The sequence below is a fragment of the Zootoca vivipara genome, chromosome 12 (genome assembly GCF_963506605.1).
Source record: "Zootoca vivipara chromosome 12, rZooViv1.1, whole genome shotgun sequence".
NCBI classification, from domain to species: Eukaryota; Metazoa; Chordata; class Lepidosauria; order Squamata; family Lacertidae; genus Zootoca; species Zootoca vivipara.
This window is the reverse complement of record NC_083287.1, coordinates 1,941,343-1,969,156: the sequence shown is the minus strand read 5'-3', so window position 1 is coordinate 1,969,156 and position 27,814 is coordinate 1,941,343. Positions and strand designations below refer to the sequence as shown.

General features: G+C 44.6%; 1 protein-coding gene across 1 annotated transcript in view; it reads left to right on the top strand.

The window, feature by feature from the left end:
• CNTNAP2 (contactin associated protein 2) overlaps positions 1-27,814 on the top strand; it is an 869,542-nt gene that overhangs the window by 608,276 nt on the left and 233,452 nt on the right. Inside the window, exons 11-12 of the mRNA XM_035101355.2 lie at positions 2,199-2,305; positions 20,327-20,446. Of these exons, the coding sequence (XP_034957246.2) occupies positions 2,199-2,305; positions 20,327-20,446 (227 nt within the window). The remainder of the gene's footprint in view (positions 1-2,198; positions 2,306-20,326; positions 20,447-27,814) is intronic.

The following is a 27,814-nucleotide window of genomic DNA, read 5'->3' as shown; positions in this document are numbered from 1 at the left end:
CACCTCTCTTCTAATGGCAGTGGAGCCCATCTGAGACATGCTGGAACTGAGTTCCAGTTGAAAAAGCCCTGTTTTTAGTGATGAGCAAACTCAATTCAGGCAAAGTTCTGTAATTTTTTTTAGCTTTCTCAGTGAGCATTCAGGGGAAAAAACTTAACTATTTCTGAGGGTTCAACCCCAACTCCTAATGCTGGGGCATGAGCAATATTGCAATGTATATGCACCTTACTGTATTGCCTCCTGGGAATTGTAGTTCCCAGAACCAGACATGGCTAGAGCTACCTTAGGGTTTATCCACCCTTCTCTTATCCCATTGCTTTCTCCTGGAGAAAACTGCTCTCTAGTGTTCAGTCAGAGCAAACAGGAATTCAGGGTTTCTCCAGATTGATGTTTGCTCCGATTTAGCACTAAAGAGTGGGTTTTACCTGGGAAAGGAGTGGAGCAAGGGGCAAAAGGTTCAGAACCTGTACCTAGAAAGTGCAGGTCAAGCGGAAAACCACTTGGACTCCTGCTGTCTAGGCACCAGCAAGCAGAAGTGTGGAAAAGCCCTTCCACACCAAAAACAAAAGCAACTGGAAGCAAGAGAGCTTTATGATGGACCAGCAGCAACAGTTGCAAGAAACAATGAGAAAGTTGTTCCAGGAAAATGCAGATATTCACCCAGTAAATGGCTGTCTGGTGAGCTGAGCTGCTTATGGGCTTCAGAATAGCCAATAAGAGTTTCATTAGGAGTAAGGGGTGAATATTCATGAATACTGGTGCATGCAACGACCAAGCAGACGGCTTTTGGTTTGAATAATATCACAGTAATCATAGAAAGTGTCATCAAGCAAAGTAAGGGGCTAACATTAAAGAATACACATTTTCCCAGTTTATAACACTTGGTCAAATCACAGCTTCTTCACATCCACATTGAATGGGCAGGTCCAGCAGGCTGCTTTGTGGGCTCATGCACAAAAGTTATTGGATAGATAACTTTAATGATATCCCTGGGGAGTGTGCTTTCTTCTTCCTGAAGTCCCAAGGCACTTAGTTCCCAGTACTAGATGTAGATGTCCAGCATAGCTGCCAAGTTCTCCCTTTTTAAGGGAAATTCCCTTATGCTGAATAGGCTTCCTCACGAGAAAAGGGAAAACTTGGCAGCTATGATGTCCAGTCCAGAGACTTTGGCCCTCAACACCATCACCCGTGGGAGTGCGGACAGAAGCTGTGGGGAAGTGGAATGAAACAACGTCCCAAACCTCCCTTTACTGCCACCAACTTGAGAAGGAAAAGTAGAGGAGAGGATCCACTCCCAGGGAAGTCCAGCAGCATCTGGAGGACCACAGGTCCCCACTTTTTGACCTCCAGTATCAGTATGGCCCTGAAAACAAGGTGCTCTGAAAACCCGGGTATCACAAGTGGGACATGCTATTGAGCTCCTATCATGCCCAGAGGCATCCATTTGTCCACCGTGAGAATGGAATGCCAGATCTGGTAGGCCTTTGGTCTGATCCAACAGGACTCTTCTTGTATTCTTCATTACACAGACCCAGAGCATTGTTCTGCATGGCCTGGCATGCTGGTGACTGGTGGGGGGTTGGCATGCAAAATGGAAGGAGACTACTGAAGGCAGGTTGCCCAGGGCTACTCAAAACTTGGAGCTAGGCCTATAGATGAGGCCTGCAAGGAGAAAGATTGGGTTGGTGCAAAGCTGTTAAATCTCCTCCTCCTCTCAGCAGCTTTCAGTACTGTTGACCATGTGATGAAGGGCAAGGTGTAAATTTATGGCCATCTTGGCTGTGAGTCCTGGAAGACCTGCTCCCTGCCTTGCAGGCCTTATTCTACCAGGCCTGAGAGGGTGGGGCCCAGACTGACTGAAAAGGGTTAGCCATCCCGCGTTCCCTTTCTCTCTCTCTCTCTCTCTCTCTCTCTCTCTCTCTCTCTCTCTCTCTCTCTCTCTGTGTGTGTGATATATACTAGTAGTTATGGATGTGACCTGTAAAAATGTAATGGACATAAGAAAGTATAGCCTATTGCCGTCACTTTCCCTTCCCTGTTTCCGAATGGACCTGCAGCCTTCCATCATGTATTACATTAATCCACCTAAATATAATGACGATTAACTGCCATGCTGTGCTGTTTGGGCTGTCCCAAAATGGAGCCACTCATTCATCCTGATGTGCTTGTTTGCCTCTCCCTCTCTCTCACCCCAACAGGTGTGTGCCCAATCACTGTGAGCACGGAGGCAAGTGCGCCCAGACGTGGGACAGCTTCTCTTGCAACTGTGATGCGACCCGATACAGTGGAGCCACATGCCATAACTGTAAGTGATGCCTGGAGTCTCAGCTGACTTCAATTGGTAAAATGTGCATAATGTTTCAGTTAATATCTTACCTCATATTCTTAATGCTAAGAATCTCTGAGAAGAGAGTAAAGTTAAAACATGCATATTTTTCTTTCATTCATGGGGGGATTATGTGTATTTGTAACCTTCACCAAATGAGAATGCAAAACTATCTATACAATAAAGGGCTATTAACATATTCTCTATTTTAGTTTACTTTGCTCTGCCGAGCCTTGACTTCCCTCCCTCCCCCCAGTCGGTTTTTTTGTCCATTCCTGTCTTACAGTTTCTTTATTCCTTCTATCTAAAATCAATTCGTAGGATTTATTTCAGTTCTGCGAGTGTCTTTAAACTTCTACAGTTCTTTTCCATATAGTCCACAAATTTACTCCACTCCTTTTGGAACTTTGACTCTCCCTGGTTTCAGATCCCGCTAGTCAGTCTTGCTAATTCCACATAGTCCATCATTTTTGTCTGCCACTCTTCAATCGTCGGTAACTCCTGAGTTTTCCATTTTTGGGCTAATAATGTTCTAGCCGCGGTTGTCGCATACATAAATAATACTTGGTCCTCTTTCACAATCTTGTGTCCTATAAGTCCTAATAGAAAGGCTTCAGATTTTTTTGGGAAAATATATTTAAAGATCTGTTTCATTTCGTTATATAACATTTCCCAAAATCTTTTAATTTTATCGCATGTCCACCACATATGGTAAAATTCACCATCCTTCTCTTTATATTTCCAGCAAGTTTTACTACTCATCCTATACATCTTAGCTAATTTTACTGGTCTTAAATACCATCTATACATCATCTGTTCTGCTTGCAGTGTTAGAACAGGAATTTAGAGGCCAGTGTCCTGTTTTCTCGCCTCCTGCTGCTGCAATAAAGCCTCTGGAATGGCAAAAGTCTGGCTCATCAGGGGACAAGGAGCCACTGCAATGTTTACTCTCCTAATACTTCCAGAATTTCAGACTAATGTCAGTCAGTCAGTCAGTCATATAGAGGATTTTATTTCATTTTTACAATGAGTGTAAAAATAGTTTCCTGCTGTTTGGGAAACAAAATCCCTTTCCAAAGTCAGACTTAGAAATGTTTCAACTTCATAACAGCACTTTGGAAAATGAAATCCTATGACACTTTTCTTTTCTCTCTGAGCCTTTAAGCCAGAAGAAGATTTCCAGGCCATGTTATCTTACAAGCTTAAGATCCAGGAGCAGTTTTGTAAAACAGATCATGCTCCCTCCAGAGAAATTGGTGTCTGGGCCTGAATGTGGCAGTGTTCTGCAATTTTTAACCTCTAAGCTAGGTAACTCGGTTTTTGTAGAATTGTAGAGTTGGAAGGGTCCTAAGGGTCATCTAGTCCAACCCTCCATGGGGGCTCAAACCACCAACCTTCTGGTCAACTGCATGACCAGAAGTGTGCATGGTACTTTAAAAAGGGAAGTTTCAAAAGGCATGATCCAGTCCAAAGCCCTGAACTGGTAGGTTGTGTGCACAGCAGTTGAGTTGGCACATGTGAGCCCCACTAATATTATCAGCAAGATCTCTGATCCAGCTGTCTGGAGGAGAAGAGAGTGGGGGCACTAAATCTATCCCCCTGCATTCAGGGATGAATCTCATACAAACTGTTCCTCAACAGTCTTGGGATGTGAATTTGAGAGCCTCCTTTCTTCTCACCAGAGATGAAAAGTTTTCAGAGGTGGGGAACATCTTAGAGCAAGGAACAGCTACTATGCCCAGACACCACATAAGAACCTTAAAGGTTAGCCCTCAAGACATCAGGTCAACTGAACCTCCCTAATTTTAATTAATTCCGAGATTAGGATGTATTGCAACTGAGGTGAATCTATCTGCCAATAAAATTTCACCTAGAACATGAATTGACTGTTGGCATAAGAAGAGGCATTAATGAACAGGCTGAAAAACAATACAAAAGTCTCTCTTAAATATTTGTGATTAAGAAATATTATAAATGGATAAGGATGCTCTGGTTGTTTATCAAAAGACAAATGCCAGTTTTCAAGGCAGAGACTGTCAAGGTGGAGCCTAACAGAACCCCAAATGGCAAATATACCAGCGGGGCCCCCAGAAGAAACCCAAATCGAGTTTTTTGGGGACATGGATCTGGCAGATGCCAGAAGCGAGCTCCCCCCTCCCTCGGTTTGCCTATTTTTGGGCGACGAGAGAGCAGGGGGTCGGAGCAAATCGCGGCGCATCGGAACAAAGCTACCTCGGAAGCACAAAGCTGCGACCCTGCCAGGCAACAGCGATCGGTTCTTTCTAAAAATTAAAATATGAGGACATTGGATAGCATGAGTAAAAGGAGAAATTTAAGAAATTTGTTTACTAATTGGATTGAATTGGTCACGGGAGGAGATCTAAACAGGAAGTCGATCTCCCCCATTGAGAGGACTGTAAATGCAGTTAATTTGCCTATAGCTGGACATCAAGGACTGGACCTAATTCCTTCCCCCGGAGGCAGGGTAAAGGGGAGAAGGATTAAATTCACGAAAATCCCTTCAAATTAAATTCACGAAAAATCCCCCTGGAAACTGAAGTCATAGAATCATAGAATCATAGAGTTGGAAGAGACTGCTTAAAGAGCCTCTGCTTAAAGACCTCCAAAGAAGGAGACTCCACCACACTCCTTGGTAGCAAATTCCACTGCCAAACAGCTCTTACTGTCAGGAAGTTCTTCCTAATGTTTAGGTGGAATCTTCTTTCTTGAAGTTTGAATCCATTGCTCCGTGTCCGCTTCTCTGGAGCAGCAGGAAACAATCTTTCTCCCTCCTCCATATGACATCCTTTCATATATTTGAACATGGCTATCATATCACCCCTTAACCTTCTCTTCTCCAGGCTAAACATACCCAGCTCCCTAAGCCGTTCCTCATAAGGCATAGTTTCCAGGCCTTTGACCAAGTCGGGTCCCGGGAGGAAGCAGCAAGCCGCCATTATGACGTCACAATAGAAAGGAATTTGTTTACCCTTTTGATACTGAGAACTGTCAATTATGAAGGGAGTTTGACATTGCTGCTTTTATAGATGGACATAAGAAATAACAGATTGTTGCGTAAAAGTAATACAGAATGGCGTGAAAGGAACCAGAATTGTCAGGACAGAGAGTGAAGTCACGCAAGAGAAACAACTACCAGTCTTGGAAAGTGTAATGGAATTGGTTCCCCCAGTGAGGGGGGGGGATTCAAGGAGTCACCCAAGAAGAGCCAGCATGGAGTAATGTCCTCCCAGTGAGAGAGGGAGGGCAGGATCCATACTGGAGTCAGAATACAAAGGGAATAAAAATTGAGAAAGGGCTGGGGAAGAGAATTTTTGTTGCTTGGTTTTGTAGTACAGCATTTGAAGAAATGGGGAGGCATCAGGGGATGATAGAGGAAGAATGGGCGGGTAGGCTGGGACAGGGTGGGAGTTGGGTGAGGGGTAGTAATGGGTGTAACTTTTTTGATTGATTTTAATGGTCTGAAACTGGAATGATTTATGATTTACGGAACTCGTTGATGAACCTGGGAGACCTGGAGTTCAGGGGAAGGGGGGTTAAAATTGGATATAATGGGTTTAAATGTTTATATGATATAAGAATAAATAGTTTAATTTATGGAAAGTTCTTGGTAAAAAATTTTAGGCTAAGGGGAGAAATAGAAGATAAAGGTAGGGAAAATAATATTTGATTTGGATAAGTTGATTAATTATTGGTGGAGAATAGATGATATTTTTAGAATAGGATATTTGAGTATTAATGATGAAATGTGTTAGATTAATTTAAGAGATAAGATGAAAACTGCTTAATTGGATTATATAATGGACCCAGTGAGGGGAAATCGAGGAAGTCAACAATGTTAAGTAAACAATATAAGATTTGAGAATTTTTCTTTTTTTTATGTTGTATTTTTCATTTTTTGTGTTTCTTTTTTTTCTCTTTGTTTTATATTTTATTCTGAGTTTTTGTTTGGTTTTTTGTAATTCTGTATCTGAAAAAATGAATAAAAATTATTTGGGGGGAAAAATGGCAAATATTCCATTCAACACACACCAGACAATTATTGGATGAGCAATTGAAAGAGCTCAGAGCGGAGATGCATAACATGGTGAACAAAAACGGATCAGAGAAAGATCAGAGCAACGAATAAGCAGGACCTGGGGGGAGAGGATACTGATCAAGATCTGCCTGAGCAAGAGAGTGGAAAGGAAAATCAGGAGGCGGCAGAGGATGAAATGGAGAGGATCTTCACACAGGTGCCTGGAAGAGGGAAACAGACAAATGATGGAGTTGTGATGCTGGAGGAGTGGAATGAAACCACTGATAGAGACATTAAGAAACCTCTTGAGCTGAGAGAGAAAGGATCCCCAGCTAATTTAGAGGGGGGGAACCACCAAGCCTGGAAAAAGAATGGAAGAAGCCAAAATGGAAGGAACTATTTTTTTAAAATTAGGACGGGATATCTTGGCCAACAGGAAATGGGTTTGGAAGATATGGAGCTGGGAACAAATTAATGAATATAACGGTACAACAAGTAAATAACTATGGGTTGTTATTCTAATAATGGATGTTGGAATTTATTGGAGATAAAATCATCAAACCAAACTGGAGGAAATCTATTGTCAGGGCTGGAGTCAGGCATAAAGGTAAAGGTAAAGGGACCCCTGACCATTAGGTCTAGTCGTGACCGACTCTGGGGTTGCGGCGCTCATCTCGTGTTATTGGCCGAGGGAGCTGGCGTACAGCTTCCAGGTCATGTGGCCAGCATGACAAAGCTGCTTCTGGCGAACCAGAGCAGCACACGGAAACGCCATTTACCTTCCCGCTGTAGCGGTACCTATTTATCTACTTTCACTTTGACGTGCTTTTGAACTGCTAGGTTGGCAGGAGCTGGGACCAAGCAACGGGAGCTCACCCCGTCGCGGGGATTCAAACCGCCGACCTTCTGATCGGCAAGCCCTAGGCTCTGTGGTTTAATCCACAGCGCCACCCGCGTCCCACAGGTCAGCAACAAAACAATGAATCACCTGAGGCTAATGAAGTTAACTCTTTAGTCAAGGAAACAAAACACAGCTCAGGCCTTGTGGTCTCAGCAACTCTTTCTAGGAGGTCTCGCGCTGATGAAGCAGTTGCGAGGACTGAGGGTGCCTGTCTTCCCAGTGCCCACCAGGACTTCTCCTCTCCAGGCTGTTTCCCATGCAGTCATAGGCTGTGTCTGCACACAACCCCCCCTTCTGCTCTGCCCCTTTCATTCCTCTCTAGGAGGAGACCAGAGGGGAGGGGAGCTGGTCTCAGCAGGAGGGGGAGATCCTTGTATCCCAGTGGTGCCCCACAATCATAGCTCTGCAAAACTCCTCAAGGATTAAAAGCAGTAAGTCATTGATCATAAGAGGCTAGTATCTGCTCTGAAAATGGCTGTGAGTGGGAACATGTGTACTGTATATATATAAAGAGATACAGTCATACCTCTACTTACGAATAACTCTACTTATGAATGTTTCTACTTACGAATGGAGCTCCGTCCGCCATCTTGGATGCGCTTTAGATAGGGTTGCTTCGACTTACGAATTTTTTCTCCCAATGCATTCCTATGGGATTCGACTTACAATTTTTTTCTACTCACAAATGTGCGTTCGGAACACATTAAATTTGTAAGTAGAGGTACCACTGTATTTCTGAAAGTAGATTTGCATTGCAAGCCTTGAAGTTAACTACAGTAATACCTTGGGTTGCGAACGGTGCGGGTTGTGTGTTTTCGGGTTACGGACAGCGCCAAAGCCGGAAGTACTGGAACGGGTTACTTCCAGGTTTCAGCGCTTGTGCATGCGCAGAAGCACAAAACAACATCATGCGCAGAAGCATAAGCTGAGGGTTGCGAACGCTGCGGGTTGCAAATGTGCCTCCCGCACGGATCATGTTCGCAACCCGAGGTATGACTGTAGTTAGTTTTTTGCAACTTCAGACATAGCTGCCAAGTTATCCCTTTTTTACAGGGATTTTCCCTTATGCTGAATAGGCTTCCTCGCGAGAAAAGCGAAAATTTGGCAACTATGAACTTCAGAGAATCCTGCACCACCGGGAGTCAGTTAACAGGATGAAATGCAAACAGGTGATGTGTTGCTTGATTTTGCTCATTTAAGATATGGCTTGCACACACATTCTGCCCCTGTTTCAATGTGATTAAAATGTTAATGGAGAAAATACACTGATCCAGTCTCCAAATGTTAGCTCCATTTAGTGCCCTAGGTGCCTAATGAGCTTTGATTATTTTTCTCCTAAAATGTAAATCTTTACCCTATTAGGAAAGAATGCTCTGAATATTGTGGATAATGAGTTAATTGCCTCTAGAGTGATTTTAAGAAGAAGAAGAAAGGATCACATCCTCTATTCACTGCACATTATAATTAGAATAGACAATGGGCTAATTGTTATACTACTTTAAAATCATAGCCAGATTTGATCATCAGGAAAACAACAATGTATAAACAACATAGACTATGATTTGCATGCTGGAGCTATTTAGACTCCTAAAGGTTTCCTATCGATTAGTTTGCACCATTTGTGATCCCACTCCGTGAACAGTGAAACAATTATGTAGGAAACTACAAAAATGCCTTTATCAATTTTATCAATTAAACTTTTTATCAATTAAATAAAGTTTATCAATTAAACTTTTTATTAATAAAACTACACATATTAGCATTTTATCATATGCAAAGATCTGTCGCAACACTCAAAACACACATGCACTACAGTCCAAGTTGATACTTTTGAAACAGAAAAGGCTGCGATTGCTTTAATAACAACGAGGCTGCTGTGCTCCAAATGCAAGAAAAAACTAAAAGGCATAATATATAAGGATAATACATGAAAGACTTTGTGGGCAAAGACAATCTGGAGACAGTAAAGTCTGCATAATGTCTAGCATCTGGCATTAAACAAAGGGCCACAACAGTGAGCTCTCTGAGTTCTAATTTGTATTATCTTTTATTTTGGAATTTTACCTGCTCTGTTACACTTTATTTAAAAAATTCCTTCCAGTAGCACCTTAAAGGTAAAGGTAAAGGGACCCCTGACCATTAGATCCAGTCACAGACGACTCTGGGGTTGCGGCGCTCATCTCACTTTACTAGCCGAGGGAGCCGGCGTACAACTTCTGGGTCATGTGGCTAGCATGACTAAGCCACTTCTGGTGAACCAGAGCCGTGCACGGAAATGCTGTTTACCTTCCCGCCCGAGCAGTACCTATTTATCTACTTGCACTTTGATGTGCTTTCGAACTGCTAGGTGAGCTTTCAAGCTCATACCAATGACAAACTTAGTTGGTCTCTAAAGTGCTACTGGAAGGATTTTTATTTTTCCAATGTTCAGTTCTCCACATTTCCACATCAATTTGCAAATTATCTTTTGGCAAGCCTTAATGAAAATTCATAAGCATTTTAGCACAGATTTATTCTAAGTTACACATTTTTGTATGTAATTCTGTCTGATACTGTCAGGAGTATGGGCAGGAGTCAGGCTCTGGGGCCTGTAGTGCTTTGCAGGACTGGGGCCTGCCTCAGCCTGTGCTGGAGAAGCTAGGAGTGGCCACTCAGGTGAGGCCTCAGCTTGTGCTGGGGGCAAAAAAAGAGGAATTGGAGAAGGAAGTGTTGAATTCCTTCCTCGCAGCATATGATATTTCACAGGCTTTTAAAACTAGTATTCTAATACTAGGTGGCACTGTGGGTTAAACCACAGAGGTGGTTTAATACACAGGTGGTGCTGTGGGTTAAACCACAGAGCCTAGAGCTTGCCGATCAGAAGGTCGGCGGTTCAAATCCCTGCAACAGGGTGAGCTCCTGTTGCTCGGTCCCAGCTCCTGCCAACCTAGCAGTTCGAAAGCACGTCAAAGTGCAAGTAGAAGGAAGGAAAACGGCATTTCCGTGCGCTGCTCTGGTTCACCATGCTGGCCACATGACCTGGAAGCTGTACACCGGCTCCCTCGGCCAATAATGTGAGATAAGCGCTGCAACCCCGGAGTCAGTCACGACTGGACCTAATGGTCAGGGGTCCCTTTACCTTTTATTCTGAACAAAATAAAAAAATTCCTTCAGTAGCACCTTAAAGACCAACTAAGTTTTTATTTTGGTATGAGCTTTCATGTGCATGCACACTTCGTCAGTTTCAGTGTATCTGACGAAGTGTGCATGCACACAAAAGCTCATACCAAAATAAAAACTTAGTTGGTCTTTAAGGTGCTACTGAAGGAATTCTTTTATTTTGTTTCGACTCAGACCAACACGGCTACCTATCTGTAACTTTTATTCTGATAAATGCATACCACAGGGTCTGTTAAAATATATATATATGAAATTATTGGTGGAACTTTAATATTGCCAATGTAGTACTTCTTTATATATTTTTAAAACCTACAAGTATTTCCAGGGCACAACATTTAAAAGAACATATAATTAGTAGGAGAGACTTTTGAGATTCTTTATATAGGGAGCAAAATCCTTATTGGGGATTAATCACTGCCTGAGACTGACTTTGCATGTAAAATCTGAAAATTAATTAGCTTTCTTTTAATCTTTTCCATTAAAAACACTCAGTCTAAGTTTATTGCTTACTTCACTGCTTTAAAATAACTGCTTAGCTGCAAAAAATAGTATTTGGACACATATTAAAATTCAGTTGCAACTCTAAGAAATAGCATATTTTCAAGAAGATTTGTAATTCTGTGTGTTCAGCATGAGAGGTAATGCAAATAGGTAGGCACAAATAAGGGGCTACATAATGAGCATTTCTGCCTTAAACCTATGATGGAGGATCTCCCATGGTACATAGATTAATCCCATTTCAACATTCTGTAGGAAAATAGATTATCCAGTGTTTTGCAAAACCCTGTTACTCTCATTTGCAAGTTAATTGAATGATAGCATTGTTGGCCTGTTAACCAGTCTTTTAATCCCTAAATTTAGGGAGGGAAACACCAGGTTTGGTGATGCCATGGAAAGGTGGTGCCTCTTTATTACCTTGGAAAATAAGTCTGGAATCTTTTCGAACTACACTGCCTGCCACCAATAAGTTTCTTCTCCTCACTTCTTATTTTCAGTCCCTTGAAGAACTTTTTATTGTGAGCTAGACCTACTCAGTTGGTTAAGTTTTTTCAAGATGAAGCACTCATTTGTATGATTATTTTGTATTTTTTAAATGCTATTTTGTATATAAATCAATTGATCTGTGGCCTATCCCCCCAAAACACACACACACACACACACACACACACACACACACACACACACTTTGGTAAAGTTTTTCTCCCTTGGAGTAATTCTAATATGTCATGGGTAACTAGATAAGTGTTTGTTAAAATCCCTCCCTTTCAGGAACATAGAATCATATTATTGCAGGGATGAAAGGGACCCGTGGGTCATCTAGTCCATCCCCCTGCAATGCATGAATCTCAACTAAAGCATCCATGGCAGCTGCCATTTGGCCTCTGCTTAAAAACCTCCAAGCAAGGAGAGCCCACCACTTTCCGAGGGAGTCGGTTCCACTGTGGCTATATTTGAATTTTTTAACATACTGCAAAACAAATACGAATAGCTTCCCCACCAGTTCTCTTTCCAGTTCTCAGTTGGTTACAGTGTGGTGCTGATCATGCCAAGATGGGTTTGATCCCCATACAGGCCTCCTGACTATTCCTCCATTCCTGGGGGTTGGACTAGATGATCCTCGGGGTCCTTTCCAACTCTACCATTCTATGATTCTATGATCCTACTGCTTGCTATAGCATCCCAGCTAAAATGAGGCAGTTCTCTATGGTTCTGTGATTGCTGGGTCTTCAAGCCAGTCTTTAGCTGTAATTTATTGCAATAAAATAAAATAGAAAGCCTAAAAAGTCCTCCCAAAGCATCACCATCTCCACAACTGGTCCCTGCAGCAAAATCCTATTCTTACCCTTTCACAGGAATATTCCTGTTTAGGGTTTCTGCCAGCCTACTATACTGTCCTCCAGGATTCTACAAGAAGTTAAGGGCTCAACAAAGTCAATTCACCAATCCTCCTTGATTTTCCATTTTTCTTTTCTAACTGTGTCTCTGGACTGTTTCTTACTTCTGCAAGGCTGAGACTCAGACCTTCTCCTTGTTTCTCAATGGCTTCTCCATTGACCCTTTTGCCCAACATGGAGCTCAAACCCACAACCCTGAGAACAAGAGTCTCATGCTCTACCGACTGAGCTATCGGCACCTTGCTGTAAAATTCCTAATGACTGCTGCCAGTGGCTTCATTTGGGCTGGCCCAAGACATTTTGGCGTCTGAGGTGAACCACAGAATGGTGCCCCCACCTCCCTGCCAGCGAAGAAGGGGGGAGTGACATCAGGAGCAATGGAGATCTGCATCCTGGCACCTGAGGTGGTCACCTTCCCTTTCCATAAGGGTTTAGCCGGCCCTGGGCTTCATACAAATAAATAGCATTGAGGATGAAATAGGGCTCTGCAATACTCTACCAGGAGGCCAAAAAGCACTCTCCCAATACATTTCTGGACTTGGTCCCATGGTAACACAAACACCCCTATTTTCCATTACAGTACACAGACCCTGCCTAGGAGGAAGACCAGAGTTGATTGGGTCAAAAGTATCAAAGAGATTGAAAAGCAGGCCAAAGATCATGCTCCCTGTTGTGTATCAATTCAAATAGTTTGTCAGCCTGGCAAGATTAATGTTCATTTGTCAGTTTAAGGGGTACAGCCTGAGAGGGTCCCACCGGAAAGCTAGAAAACCATTGGTTCCCGCTTAAATGTATCTTTCCTCACCCAACCCTTGTTCTATAAATACTGTATAGCTTTTCCTGCCCCAGTACCTTAGTCTTAGTCTTGCCTTGTTGCCTCAAATAAAGAGCTGTTTTCATGAAGATGGGTCACTGAAATTATTGCTATTACAAAAACCCCACGACTCAACACTCCCTTTCTCCAGCTCTCTGTAAAGGACAAGGCCGTAAAGGACTGAATGCAGCTTTCCAGTTTATTCTTAGAATTCTCTCTCTTCAGTTTACCAACAAAAACATTTTTAATTCTCATTCTATACTGCCTGAACATTGGATTTCTTTTTTAATAAAAAAAACCACTTTTCTTTTGTTGCAACAAAATCCAGCTGTTTCTTTGTGTTTCTTTCACCCTCTGTTAGGTTTGCTTAAGTGACAACAGAGGAGTCATTATTGACGTTAGTATGATGCTTAACGGTTTATTTTTGCCTTTAGGACATGCACAGAGCTTGCAGGGCTGTTATTTTGAAAACAAAAATTCTTCTTTTATTTGTAAAGTGAGAAAATGCAATGGAAACCGTGCATGAGGGCTATTAAAGAGCCCCCAGAGTGCTGGCTTTATGCTTCATAGCAAAATACACTTGAAACACTGTCTGCACCCCCCTCCAGGGGGAAAACGAATCAACCACTGGAGCTGCTTCTTACTTCTTATGAACTCAGTGGAAACCTCCAGCACTTCTAAAATACACCTAAAAATGAAGCTGTTTATTTCGATTCCCACAGCATCCAACATTTCACATGTGGAAATAGGATGCTGCTTGCAAAGCCCCTCTATTCTCATGCCCAGGCAAAGTGCCTGAGGAGCCACAGCAAGCAGCACAGCTTCCTAGGCAACCTTGCCACTTCCTGCCCTCCCAACAGGGCTGCCCCCCCCCGCCCACCTTCTTTCCTAGAGCAAGGCAGGGATGAGGGAGCTGGAGGGCCTGGTAGCAAAAGAAAAATGTAAAGCCATCACTAAAGCAGTAGCAGCAAAAAGCACAGCACACACACAGTCCCCAAGAAGCCGAGGGAGAGGGGCTGCTGCTGCCATCATCGTCATGAAGTGGAGGGGGGGTGGCAGAGGCAGGAGAGAAGCCCCAGACAGTGAGATTTGCCATGGGCAACCCTGACTAGGCTTGCTTCAGAAAAGGCTATTTGTGTGTTGCTTAGGAGAGGCAAGTCTTCTCGACTTACTTTGGCTATGCTGACTTCTAAGTCTCAGGCTCTTCCGCAGTGAACTCCAGCAGTGTTTCACTGCCATCAGCAAACTCTGAAGCCAGACTCATTTAAGACCAGTCTGGTGTCACATCCCCTTCAGACATCTACCGTGGAACAGGGCTACTTCCTTGTAATGCACTTCCACCTGATGTTCATGATGCACGGGGTGTTAACACCTTATGGAGAAAAGCCTCTGCGCATCTACTTCCCCATGCCTGAGTTTTAGCTCCCAGGGATGCCTGGACACATAGGCTTCCCCTCTGCAGGCATCTTTGCTCAGTGTGCAGAGGCTGGGGTGAAGAAGCCATGTGGTCGGGGTGCAGTTATCTCTCCGATAACTGCAAGAAAACCATTCCACAAGTGTAATGCATGGCGATGCTTATATTTCCGTCTTTCTGACTCCAAAGAGCAGCAGATGTGAACAAATGATTTCATCCTAGAATCTTCCTACTTAGGTCTTAGTTCCACTGCAGATAAATGCTTGAACAAGTTGTTTGCACTATGTACCCCTAGACATATAGTATAAATGTCCATTCTTACAATGTGTTTTCTAACTTAGGACTCTAATGATTGGGGGGACATTTTAGAACCTATTCTTCATCATCATCATCATCATCATCATCATCATCACCACCACCACCACCACCATATTTTTCTTGTAGCATAAGTTAAAAAGCAACTCCACTCCTGAAATTGACTTGAAATCAAAGCATATCGCTCTCTGTGTTGGCAGACTCCTTTGCTTTTGTATTCAGGCTGAGCTGAGCTGCCAGTTGAAATAGTTTGTAGTAACTCAATTATAATTTCACCTCCACGTGTCAATCATCCTCTTTACCATCTGCCATGTCAAAGACACATTCATCTTTATCATTCTAATGACAGGCTCCCCTTGTCTTGTTTCTCAACAATGTGATTTAGCCCAGAGTCATTTCAATGGCACTTTGGCATATGCCCATCTTCTTTCTTTCTTTCTTTCTTTCTTTCTTTCTTTCTTTCTTTCTTTCTTTCTTTCTTTCTTTCTTTCATGCTTGCCTTTTAATTTGATGTGTTTTATCACAGGACATGCTGAATATTGCACTGGTAATGGGGATGTTTTATGAGTTCTTCATAGTGCAAAGTAGAAAGGAGAGAATGCTGGAGCCTTTTGACACGATTCAAAAATTTCAAAACTAGAAACTAGCTTAGAAGCAAGACAAACACAGGCTAGAAAATAGATGTCCTCCTTTTTGTTGATGTGTTTTGACCTCCAATGTATTCCTATTCCTTTTTTGAGGTACATAATAGTATGGAGTCAGCAGCTCCACCCCTGTTTAAGCACTGTTCCTAATCACAATCCCATAGCTGCAGTAACTAGACCAGGCATCCCCAAACTGCGGCCCTCCAGATGTTTTGGCCTACAACTCCCATGATCAATAGCTAACAGGACCAGTGGTTGGGGAAGATGGGAATTGTAGTCAGGGGCGTCTTAGCCATAGAGGCTACTGGTGCAAGGCGCAAGGGCACCAAGCCATAGAGGCTACTGGTGCAAGGCGCCAGGGCGCCAAGTTCTGGAGGCGCTTTGGGGGGTGCCTCCACCATGCCTAGCTGTGCCCAGAGCTTCCTCCCTGCCAGAGAAGCAGCACTCAAGCCCCGCCGGCAGCGCCGCCCTCGCCCGCCTCTTTTTGGGCTGCGGGTGCCATTGCAGGGAAGCCAGTCGTGAGCCTCCCGTCGGCGCTGCAGAGTGCTGCTCCTCCGGGATCGGGCCTGCAACCTGCCAGGGAAAGAAGCCGGGAGCCTCACGGCGTGCTTCGACCGGGAGGTGCTTCATAGCGCGGCTGGTGAGGACACGTTGGCGGCGTTGGCGGATCAAGATGGCTGGAGGCGAAGTCAAGGCTTGTGGGCCACCTCTCAGTCGCCAGGCCAGCATGGGCACCATCCGGCCGAGTGCTGGCTAGCTCCGGCGAGCAGAAGCTCTCCCTACGCAATCCTGCCCATCCCACTGCTGGCTTTTCCCCGAAGGGCTCTTGGCTTGGCCAGCCGGCTGCCACGCAAGGGCGCTCTTGGGGAGCCCTCCGCCATCGCCCCGTGCTTAGGCGCACAAGTGCTCCCACTGCGCACACGCCCTGATCCACCTCGCCCTGCTCTGCCTCTAGCCCACTGAGAGGGAAATGGGGGGGGTGGCGCTGGAGGGATATTTGCACCAGGGTGACAGATAAGCTTAAGACGGCTCTGATTGTAGTCCAAAACATCTGGAGGAATGAAGTTTGGGGATGCCTGGACTAGACAGAGTAAAGGTAAAGGTAAAGGGACCCCTGACCGTTAGGGCCAGTCGCGGACGACTCTGGGGTTGTGGCGCTCATCTTGCTTTATTGGCTGAGGGAGCTGGCGTACAGCTTCCGGGTCATGTGGCAAACCAGAGCAGCGCATGGAAATGCCATTTACCTTCCCGCCAGAGCAGTACCTATTTATCTACTTGCATTTTGACGTGTTTTCAAACTGCTAGGTTGGCAGGAGCAGGGACCGAACAATGGGAGTGCACCCTGTCGCGGGGATTCAAACCGCCGACCTTCTGATCGGCAAGCCCTAGCCTCAGTGGTTTAACCCACAGTGCCACCCACGTCTCTTACTAGACAGGGTAGTTGTTAATTTATATGCAACCCTTTCTCCCAGAGGAGCCTATGGTGAAGGTATATAAACCTTCTTCAACTTGGTATCCTCCAAGAGTTTTGGACTCAAGCTCCCATCATCCCTGACAATTGACTATGCTGGTTGGGGCTGATAGGAGTTGGAGTACCAAACCTCTGAAATGCACCAGGTTGGGGTTGGTTGAGGTATTTAAAGGAGGCTGACTCCGCTCTGGTTCAGCCAGATTAGGAAGGCTCTTCAGGAAAGGGTGGGACTAGCTTTCTTAGGGGTAGTGACTTCCAACCCAACCTCCCAAAATTCAAGGATAAAAGAGGCCAACATACAAAGATAGAATCATACAACTGTAGAGTTGGAAGGGACCCCGGGGTCTTCAAGAGCAGGGGAAGGCAACCTAAGGCCCGTGGGCTGGATGCGGCCCAATCGCCTTCTCAATGCGGCCCACAGATGGTCTGGGAATCAGCGTTTTTTTACATGAGTAGAATGTGTCCTTTTACTTAAAATGCATCTCTGGGTTATTTGTGGGGCATAGGAATTCATAAATTTCTTTCCCCAAAATATAGTCTGGCCCACCACATGGTCTGAGAGACGGTGGACCAGCCCATCACTGAAAAAGGTTGTTGACCCCTGTTCTAGAGCAACCTCCTGCATTGCAGATACTGACAAGTGGGGATGAGGACCTATGGCAAAAGTTCATCCATTGGAAAGTTTATTGGGGAGTTAATGCCATTAGAAGGAACCATGGGTTATGGACGTGAGGAAGTCAAGGGCAAGGTTTGGTTGAAATATGGTGTGGTTGGGATAACCTGGGCATCAGAAAGTGGGTTTCATCACTTTAAACAGCATTCTGGCCCAAGGTAAATGGGGCATGGAACTGAGCCATAGGAGCTCATAGGAGGCAGCTGTCAAGGTTGTTTGCAGAGGAGCAACTCCTCCTGTAATATTAGATGCCATTAACAAAACAAAGGCTTGCAATTAGCTGCATTGTACACTGGCTGTTGGTACGCTTTTTTAATCAGAGAGCGTTCATGATACATCATAATTCCTGAGCACATGATACTATGTTGGAAAAAGGTTTGTACTTTTGTTAGAAAAGAAGTAGGTGATCCAAGGGACTAATGCAATTTAATGAGGTCCAAATTCACAGCTTTTAAGTAATTATGTGACAAAGAACAAATGAGGTTAATATTCAGGTGCTAATAAAAATGCAGGGATTTTTTAAGACTTGTGTTATTCTGGTTTAAAATAATTTTGCAGCAGGCAGTTGGTAAATCTCTGGGTATCTTGTTTTAGAATGCTGGCAATTGCCAGCTGTAAATTATATTGGCACTTCATTTTTAGAATTGAAATATACTCTGAGACCTGTGGTGACTTCATGCTCTTTATTGCAGCTTGTAAAACAGTGAATGAAATGCCCCCCAAACCTCAGGCATTTATATACATTATTTACACAATGAGTCCCGTCTGATTGGCTGATTCTGCTTCCCTCCTGGAGCCTGATTGGTCTTTTCCTGCAGGCCAATCAGCTGTTGCATTCTACGATCCTACCAGCCTAATAGGCTGATTAACTTCCTCCTGGAGCCTGATTGGTCTCCTCCTGCAAGCCAATCAGTTATTGCCTTCTAGGATCCTACCTGCATATTGTTCTAGCATCCAAGCTTAGTACATAACACCCCTCCCCTCTATGTTCCTGTTGTGCCCGGAAGGTTAGCATTCGTAGTCGTTGAGGTATGCCAGGCGCTTATGTATGCGTTGTGGTATCGGTAGGGGTTCCTGGTTCTGGCTCTTGTTCCAGGGCTGCCGGCTATGACAGGGCCATTGGGTGGGTACTGCTGGTCCACTCAGTCGTGTTTCTGGTTCCTGTGGTTGTTCGACCTTGGAGGTCACCTCTGGACTTTCTAGTTCTGCCTCCCTTACCCGCTCCTCCTGCTCTATGGGCCTCACCTTTCTGCTATCCCCTTGGGATTCCTCTGTCCAGCTCTCCTCGCAGTTTCCCCCCGGGAAGTGTCACCGTAGTTGATCGCAGTGGCAGCACCAGGCTTGCCCCCCCCTGTTAGCACCTCGAACGACACAGGGCCGGCCCCCCTGGTGACTGTGGCAGGTACCCAGGCTGGGCCTGTCCCAAAGTTATTTGCGTACACTGGGTTGTGGGACTGGAAAGCGAGGAGGAATTAAAGAACCTTTTAGTGAGGGTGAAAGAGGAGAGCGCAAAATATGGCCTGAAGCTCAACATCAAAAAAACCAAGATCATGGCCACTGGTCCCATCACCTCCTGGCAAATAGAAGGGGAAGAAATGGAGGCAGTGAGAGATTGTACTTTCTTGGGTTCCATGATCACTACAGATGGTGACAGCAGTCACAAAATTAAAAGACGCCTGCTTCTTGGGAGAAAAGCAATGACAAACCTAGACAGCATCTTAAAAAGCAGAGACATCACCTTGCCGACAAAGGTCCGTATGGTTAAACCTATGGTTTTCCCAGTAGTGATGTATGGAAGTAAGAGCTGGACCTTAAAGAAGGCTGATCGCCGAAAAATTGATGCTTTTGAATTATGGTGCTGGAGGAGACTCTTGAGGGTCTCATGGACTGCAAGAAGATCAAATCTATCCATTCTTAAGGAAATCAGCCCTGAGTGCTCACTGGAAGGGCAGATCGTGAAGCTGAGGCTGCAATACTTTGGCCACCTCATAAGAAGAGAAGACTACCTGGAAAAGACCCTGATGTTGGGAAAGATGGAGGGCACAAGGAGAAGGAGACGACAGAGAATGAGATGGTTGGACTGTGTTCTTGAAGCCACCAACATGAGTCTGACCAAACTGCGGGAGGCAGTGCAAGACAGGAGTGCCTGGTGTGCTATGGTCCATGGGGTCAAGAAGAGTCGGACACAACTAAACAACAACATTACCTTCTGTGGTTGATATGACCCTGATGGTCAAAACAAAAACAACAATAAAAATGTCAAATCACAGTTTGGCGGTTTATCTTTAACTCTTTAAAAATTGGCAAAATTTCAAGATTGCACTATGTAGATAATTGCTATTTAAGAAAAATAAAAACTGATCAATGGGAAACTTACTGTTTTAAGTTTCCCTTTGATCAGTTTTTATTTTTCTTAAATAGCAATTACCTACATATTGCAATCTTGAAATTTTGCCAATTTTTAAAGAGTTAAATCTTTTAGAAATTTTGTTTCCTCTGGCATATGATAAATAGCATATCACAAACACTTCCACTAACTTACTAAATTCTTTACAGTATATAAAAGGTTTTACAATTCTTTTGCAATTACTACAATATTATGACTTTTCCCAAGAATGCCATGTTTCTGGATCTCAGGGCAATTGATTTACTCAGCATTATTTTTTTATTTGTTTCAGCTAATTATGAACTCTCTTGTGAAGCATATAAACACTTGGGCAAACCAACAGGCTTCTACTGGATAGATCCAGATGGCAGCGGCGCATTGGGACCGTTGAAAGTGCACTGCAATATGACAGGTAACACTGTGTTCTTTGTGCGCATAGCCTTGATCCTTCCCTTTATTCATAGACTAGAGAAACCATGTTGTATTGGAGTACTAGATTTGAATCACAACATAGCAGTCATTCCCTGCCTCTCTCAGCCTAACTGCTTAAGGCTGTTATGAAGCGTAAAATGGAATGACCCCACTTACGTTGCCAGAGAATTCCTAGAAGAAGACAATTTTAAATAAATTTGAAATAAGCCAACAGAAGTACCTGCTGAGAGGGAAACAGCAAGCCTTCCATGTTGGCCTGCTAGAACCAACTGCTGCTTCCTTCCACTTCTCCCATAGCAGAATCTCATCTGTGGCCCACAAGTTGGTAGCTGGCAAAAGAAAATTCAGAGCAAAGCTTTCTAGTACCTCAACACCCTGGTCTCAGTCTCCCTCTCTCTCATATTGCACCTCAAGAACTCACTGTTAAATATACCCATTTTTCTGAGGATCTATTTACTGATGGTGGCATATCTACGGCCACACAGAAACTGAGCAGTCAGAATAGGGACAAGTCTAAAGGTCTTCCTTTCTTCATCTCAACTCCTTGCTCAACCCAAAGACTCATGGGAGGTTTCACACATACCTTGTTTCTCCCAAAAATAAGACACCGTCTTATATTTATTTTTCCTCAAAAAAAACCACACTATGGCTTATTTTCAGGGGATGTCTTATTTTTTTCCTCCTCCTGCCACGGCCGGCATTGCTGCTGCGCCTATCACTATGTCTTATTTTCGGGGTATGGCTTATATTCCTTGAATGCTTAAAAATCCTGCTATGGCTTATTTTATGGCTACGTCTTATTTTCGGAGAAACAGGGTATATAGAAAAACAGAAGTCGTATGTAATTTATTTTCCATTCTAGATGGTATTATGTCCTTGGACAGCTCCATTGCCAAACGTTTCAGTTGCTGAACACCAAAACCCTGGAAGTAAGTGTTCCAGTTTTTGAACGTTCCTCAAAAACGCGGACATCCGAGGCGCCTTCTACTTGAATGCAACCAATTGGGAGCTGCGCCTCGGAACTCAAACATTTTGGAAGTTGAACGGTCGCAATCAGAATGGCGCTCCCGCCAAACTAGATGGGGCTAAACCTGCCCCAACTCAGAAGGGAGCACAAAATGGTGGCCGGGCTAAGGGGGGGGTTTCCTGCCCTTAGGGAATTCCCCACCGGCCTTTATGCAGAACGGGCAAATAAAAATTATCGCTGATCTAACGGAGAGGGAACTCTCAATACAGAAAACAAAGCAATCGGCTGGACAGAGCAGCCCCAAAAGTGAAACTCGTGAATCGCCCCAATGCTGCGTTAAATATACAGCCCCAAAGCTGCAGCCACAGCTGAAACTAAGGATTAGAAGCCACCGTACAAAGGCGCCCCGAGGGCAATATTAAGCGGGCAGCAGCAAGCTCCACAAACAGGGAAATGGGGGGGGTTAAAAATTGGGGGAAGGAAACAATGGAACAAATTTAGGGGAAAGAAGGAATAACGGAAAGAAATCACTGGGACGATCTGTCAAAGGTACCGTAACACAGGAGGTCAGTCTCCAGGTCTCTTTGAGGGAGGACACAATTTGTCCTTTCTACCTTCATCTGAACTGGTATCCATTAGTCAGGGGTCAAATGGAGAGCTTTCATTAAGATTGCGCACCATAATGCTCTCCCTTCCATTTTATAGTCACTTTGCTAAAGTGAAATGTGCGCTTTTATAGACTTTACAATTATTTAGTCCCTGGGAGTGTTTAATGAATACATGTGGAGGTTGTTAGTGGTTTACTTTTCCATTTTGTTGTCAAGGTTCTAAAGATCCCCCCCCCCACCCACACACCTCTGTACTTTAGGGGTTTGTGGATGTTAATGGTGCAAATCATCTTTGCGTGAAAAGATGTGCCTATCTCCATGTGGTTATGTTGGGCTATTACCTCTGCATTGTCCCCTTGTAGTACAAGCAGCCTCTTTATTCTCTCTCCTTCCTCAAGGCCCTGTTGCCTTTAGGAAACAAAAATTTCACGCAATGACTCCTGGGCATGTCACATCAAGACCCAGTTGCTTTTGCTAGTGATGCTGTTTGTCAAGTTGACAGACAGCAGAGCTGAGAAGCAAACCATTCCACGTGAGGAGGAGAGACATTTTGCAAAAAGCCCTGCTCTCCAATGGGGGGTGGTGGTTGTTTTTGCTGGTTTGTGTTTTCCCTTCCTACTATCTGTATAGCTATAAAAGTTCAAAGTAGATTAATGTTAAAAGAAATGAAACATTTAAAATCATGTTGAAATGGCACATTATGCTCATTGATTAGCAAGATCTATAATGAGAGCCATAAAAAGAGGCAAGTGTGTTTAAAAAGAGACAAAAGAGGGAGCGATGCATTCTTCCTTGAATTCCCAGTCAGTTTTCGGGGGATGGTTCTGCTCTGATGTTTAATTCTCTAAATTAATTTACCTAAAGAGAAAAGGGTGTGCTGGTCCAAGGGTAAACCGAGAGGCAAGGTCAGAAGTCCAGGGAATCCATGAGAGGTCAGTCCAATGAAGCTGAGGCAGAGTGCAGGGCAGGAGACTAGGCGAGGTCAGGAGCAGGAACACAGGCAGGCCAGGTTCTGGAGCACAGGCAGGATTTGGCAATCAGCAATGTTGCTCCTGCAACCTGGGGCAGGGTCTGACGAGGCAATGGCCAGTCCCGATCCCCCGATGACTCACCACCCTGCCTCGCCTGAAGACGAGCACTCCTCCTGTGAGTACTCAGGTCTCTCCTCTTCTCAGCCCTGAGTCTCTGCAGCTCGGGAGACGCTGGAGGGTTACTGGACCCAGGAGCCACCTCAGCTTCTCCTGACCCAGCCGGTAGTGGACCAGCTGTTGGCAATGAGGTATTTCTCAGCACCTGGAGCCAGGCCAGGCTCAGGCCCCTGAGTCGGCCCAGCTGGTGCTTGTTGCATGGAACCTGAGCAGACTGAGGCTCTTCATGAACAGGCCCAGACAAGGTTCAGCCGATGTCCCAGGCAGAGGGTCCAGTACAGGCTGTGATTCCTCCAGCTCCGAGTCCGGGCCCGAGTCCCAGGCCATCACAAACGGCAAGTTCGCAGTGCTGCTACTGTTCACATTAAAAATTCAGGACTTCTTGCCTGTTTGCTCTGCCAGGTGCGGTTTTGCAAAGGAATGAGTCAGCATGCTGGAGGAGCAATTTATCCTCTTTCTCGCTTTCTCTCTCTCACACACACACACGCACGCACTGCTAATGTGGATCTTAAGGCACAGTTTAAAGTATCTTTCTTGCCAAGCCTGTTTTCTGTTTCACAGACAGACACAGCTCATGGCAGAGTATGGGGAAGCTTTTGTGTGCCTTTGACATTGATGTCAATGATCATTGTTTTTTGCTACCTGTGACCAAGAGATGCGTTCTGTATTCCTAGAAGCCCCTGGGTCCCATTTTCCCCAAAGGGGCACAGAAGCACTCAGTCCATTGTATAGAATGTGGAAAAAAGGCTTGAGACATGAAATACAATATTGGCTTTTTTGTTATACCACAGCTTTGTTGAGAACTTGCTTTGACAAGGCCAAATGTGGCCAGAGTGGAGGAGACCTTCCTCAGCATAGTGTTCTCCCTGTCTGGAGACGTGGCATGAATTTGTCAGCAGGAACAACCTGCCCAAACTCATGCTCATCCACACGGCCCTTTGATTTCTTCCATTTGCCCCATGACTCGTAGGCAGGGTCCGAGAGGCTTTTCTTTTATCCCGCTGCTTTCCGTGGGGAAACCTGCAGTTTAGTGCTGAATTGGAGCAAGCACCATTCAGCAGAAAGCCTAATCGATGTTCATTCCAATTCCAATTGCAGGTTTTCCTAAGGAAAGTGGTGGGACAAAAGAAACACCCCTCTTGAACCCATGCCTAGAAATCACAGGACAAATGGAAGTGCGGATGAGCCTTATGTTTGAAGGACGCCAGTCTCTGCGTAGATGTTTCCTTAGGAGTATCAAAATTTACTCTGAACTGGTCATAGGATTAGACTTATTCACCGGAGGTTGGATGACCATCAGTTGTGGATGCTTTAGTTGAGATTCCCTCATTGCAGGGGGTTGGACTAGATGACTCTTGGGTCCCTTCCAACTCTATGATTCTACGATTCTATGGTTAACCATATACTTAAAACCTACATAGCTTTCTTTATCCTTGGTTAAAGATTACACTGGAGCAGTAAGAGCCAGTAATCTCTGGGGATTGGCAGGGTCATGGAAAGACCTTTTCCAAACTCTGTTCAACTCAGTCATGGGACCTCAAAACTCAGTCCGAAACTTTCCTGCTGACGTGGCTGAGAAAAGCGCCTCCTAGAGGCTCTTGAACAGATTTTAGAGCAGAGTAACGTATGGCGACCGAAGTTACACTTATAAGTCAGGATTGTTCTGTCAGCTTGGAATATTTAAAAGGCCTGTGTGTGGCTCCATTGCTGATAGGATTTCTGTAATGCTTGAAATCCACCTATCTGAGGAGAAATGCATAAAACCTAGACATCAAAGCAGCTTTCCCAGCAGAACCAGGTACTGTATTCCCTAAAGGCTTGGCTGAGATGGAGTTTGGGGGTGAGGGGCATGGGCATTTGGAAGCATTTCCTATGGAGGACAGAAAAGATCTGGAAATAGGGCGAGCAAGGAGCTGGTGGCCCACAGGCGGGCAACCACAAGGAATGAATTCAGGTGGCCCCTTAACCTGTCACATGCCACCAAGTGGGAAGGAATGTGGCCACACTCAATCTGAAATCCCAGGAAGGAGTGCTGTAGTAAAATTCTCTTCACTGCTTGGGAAGAACCCACAAAATCCAGCACACCAAGTATTCACATACACAGGATGGCCAGCAGCTTTCCCTTGTAAATAGTTAGCTGTACATACCAAATGTCTAGGACTGGCATAACCAGAAGGTACTGTTGAACTGTGTGCTGACCAGAGGCTGTACTAGAAGCCTGTTCATGTTTTGAAGCCCACATGCTGCTTCCTTGGTGAGTGGGAAGATGATAAGCTCTCCAGATTTCCTGATTTGTCTGAGACATTGAGGCTTCCACCCTGCTCTGCGTTGTAGGCATGTGAGGGCCAATAAACTATGTACACTTAAAGCATATAGACAGAAATCATAGATGTCTGTGCCTTTTTTCACTATCTCTCAAAACTCAGCATTGAAATTTAGTTTTTGAAATAAGGGTTAAGGCTTAAATATGATTCTCGTTTTTAAACAAAATGTTATTACATTTTTCTCTTCTTGCAGAAATGGGCAAAGTGTAATGTGTTGTATTACAAAGGGTTACAAAATGACCTTGACCTTTAGCAAAACTAAAAATAATAATGAAAATTGTATTACCACAGAACTTGTGAGAAAAGGGGAATTGTTGCTACAGCACATAGAGTGCAACTGTAAATTTTCCCCTCATCCATCTCTGGAAATTTATTAGCCAGGTCCTGGAAGATACTGGTGCTTCCGTTTTTGATAACATTCTGAATATATTTGAAAGGCTGTTTGTTTGTTTGCTTGCTTGCTTGCTTGTTCTTTCTTTCATCAGAGTGCTTTTGTTTCTGATACAATATTCAGTAATCAATATGTGTGAAATTTTATTTTCATGTATTGTTCTCACTTTGCAATTACAAAACTCATCCCAAATTGGTTTTACTTGTAATTTCTATTATTTTATTACAATGGGATTAATCCTGCCAAACTATCAGGGACTGGCTAGATCAGGCATCCCCAAACTGCGGCCCTCAAGATGTTTTGGCCTACAACTCCCATGATCCCTAGCTAACAGGACCAGTGGTCGGGGAAGATGGGAATTGTAGTCCAAAACATCTGGAGGGCCGAAGTTTGGGGATGCCTGGGCTAGATGAAGGAGGAGTGCTGGGAGGCACCAGCCAGGGAATCCCCAAGGGAAACCCCAGAGGAGGACATCTCAAAGCCCAGGGATCGGTGGTGGGACACTGAGGCAAGATCAGAGGGAGATGAGGAATAAAGAGTTAACTTCTCTAACAAACTCTGCTTCTTGCTTGCTGGCCAGAGTCTGACTGCTGCCCTGACAGACTGGCTACAGATCAGAATCTAAAGCCACAGTCCACTGGGGAATTCTCTGGCACAACCCACATTAAGAAGAAAAAGTGTTGAACCAGAGCAGTGAATAACTTTCTGCTATTTTCCCTTTAACTACTGGGTGGTTGATAGAGATTGTTAATTAAGTAATCCAACAGGGGTTGAAAATCTGACAGAGGTATTAAGTAAATTGTGGGATTCTGCATGTTAACAGATAAATATAAGTTGATTTTATATGATTTCATTTTCCTTGTGCCTTGTTGAGCAGTCTCAATCTTGGGATTTATATCTGAAGTTTCTACTAGCACAAATTAGTGAGAGTGTGACCGCCCATCAGTTTACAATCCTGAAGGTTCCAGGCCTCGTGTGATCACATACCATGTAGCTGCTCAGGGGTAAATGGGTATTTGAGCCTGACTCAAGCTTATCCATCCACCAGTCAAAGCTTAAACGAATCAGTCTTGCCACCAGCGGTGTAGTTTGATGATTGCACAATAAATTTGTCTACATCGGACACTGTTGTCCTTTGCAAATACAGTATGGAGGGATATCAATATTAATTTTCTCACAATAATTTGTAGGATTCACAGAGATTTTTGTTCCCTAACCAATTTTACAAATGAAATATTTAGAGATACATAGATTGATAGCTGCTGTGATTGATAATAGTATACAGAACAGCTTTTGTGGCAGGGGGTATCTTAATACTTGAACTTCATCCACTTCCTGCAGCCCAAGTTTGTGAATGTGGTTATAAGCAGGGCCGTAACTAGGGGGTGGCAAGGTGGGACCCTGCCAGAGGCGCAGGTGAGGGGGAGCGCAAAATCGGCTAAAATAAGTTCATAAGTGTGTCTATAGATAAAAATATTGATTATTGCCAGAGCTGCTGGCCAAACTTCGAGGTGGGCGCAGCAGCAGCAGCAACAGAGCCGCTCACAGCCTGCCAGAAAGGAAAGGGAGTGGGAGGTGGCTGCAGGAGGAGCATGCGGCCCAGGGAGAGAGAGTGGGGCCATGTCGCCCTGAAGAGAAGCGGCTCTGGCCAAGCAGAAGCCAACCCTCCCCGCTCTCTTGGCAGCCTGACGAGGAGGGCAAGTTGAGGTTGGGCACAGTGCATCAGAGCTGTGAACAAGTTTCACAGCAGAAGAAGTCTACCCCGCCCCTCACCCCGATCTGAGCAATGGAGGCAAAGCAGTTGCTGGTGCTGCTTTGCTAGCCTGAGCCAAGCAGGCGGGAGGAGAGAGCTGCCGAGGGCCGTGCGGGGACGGCAGAGGAGCCACAAGACCTATCTTCAGAGCTTTGTT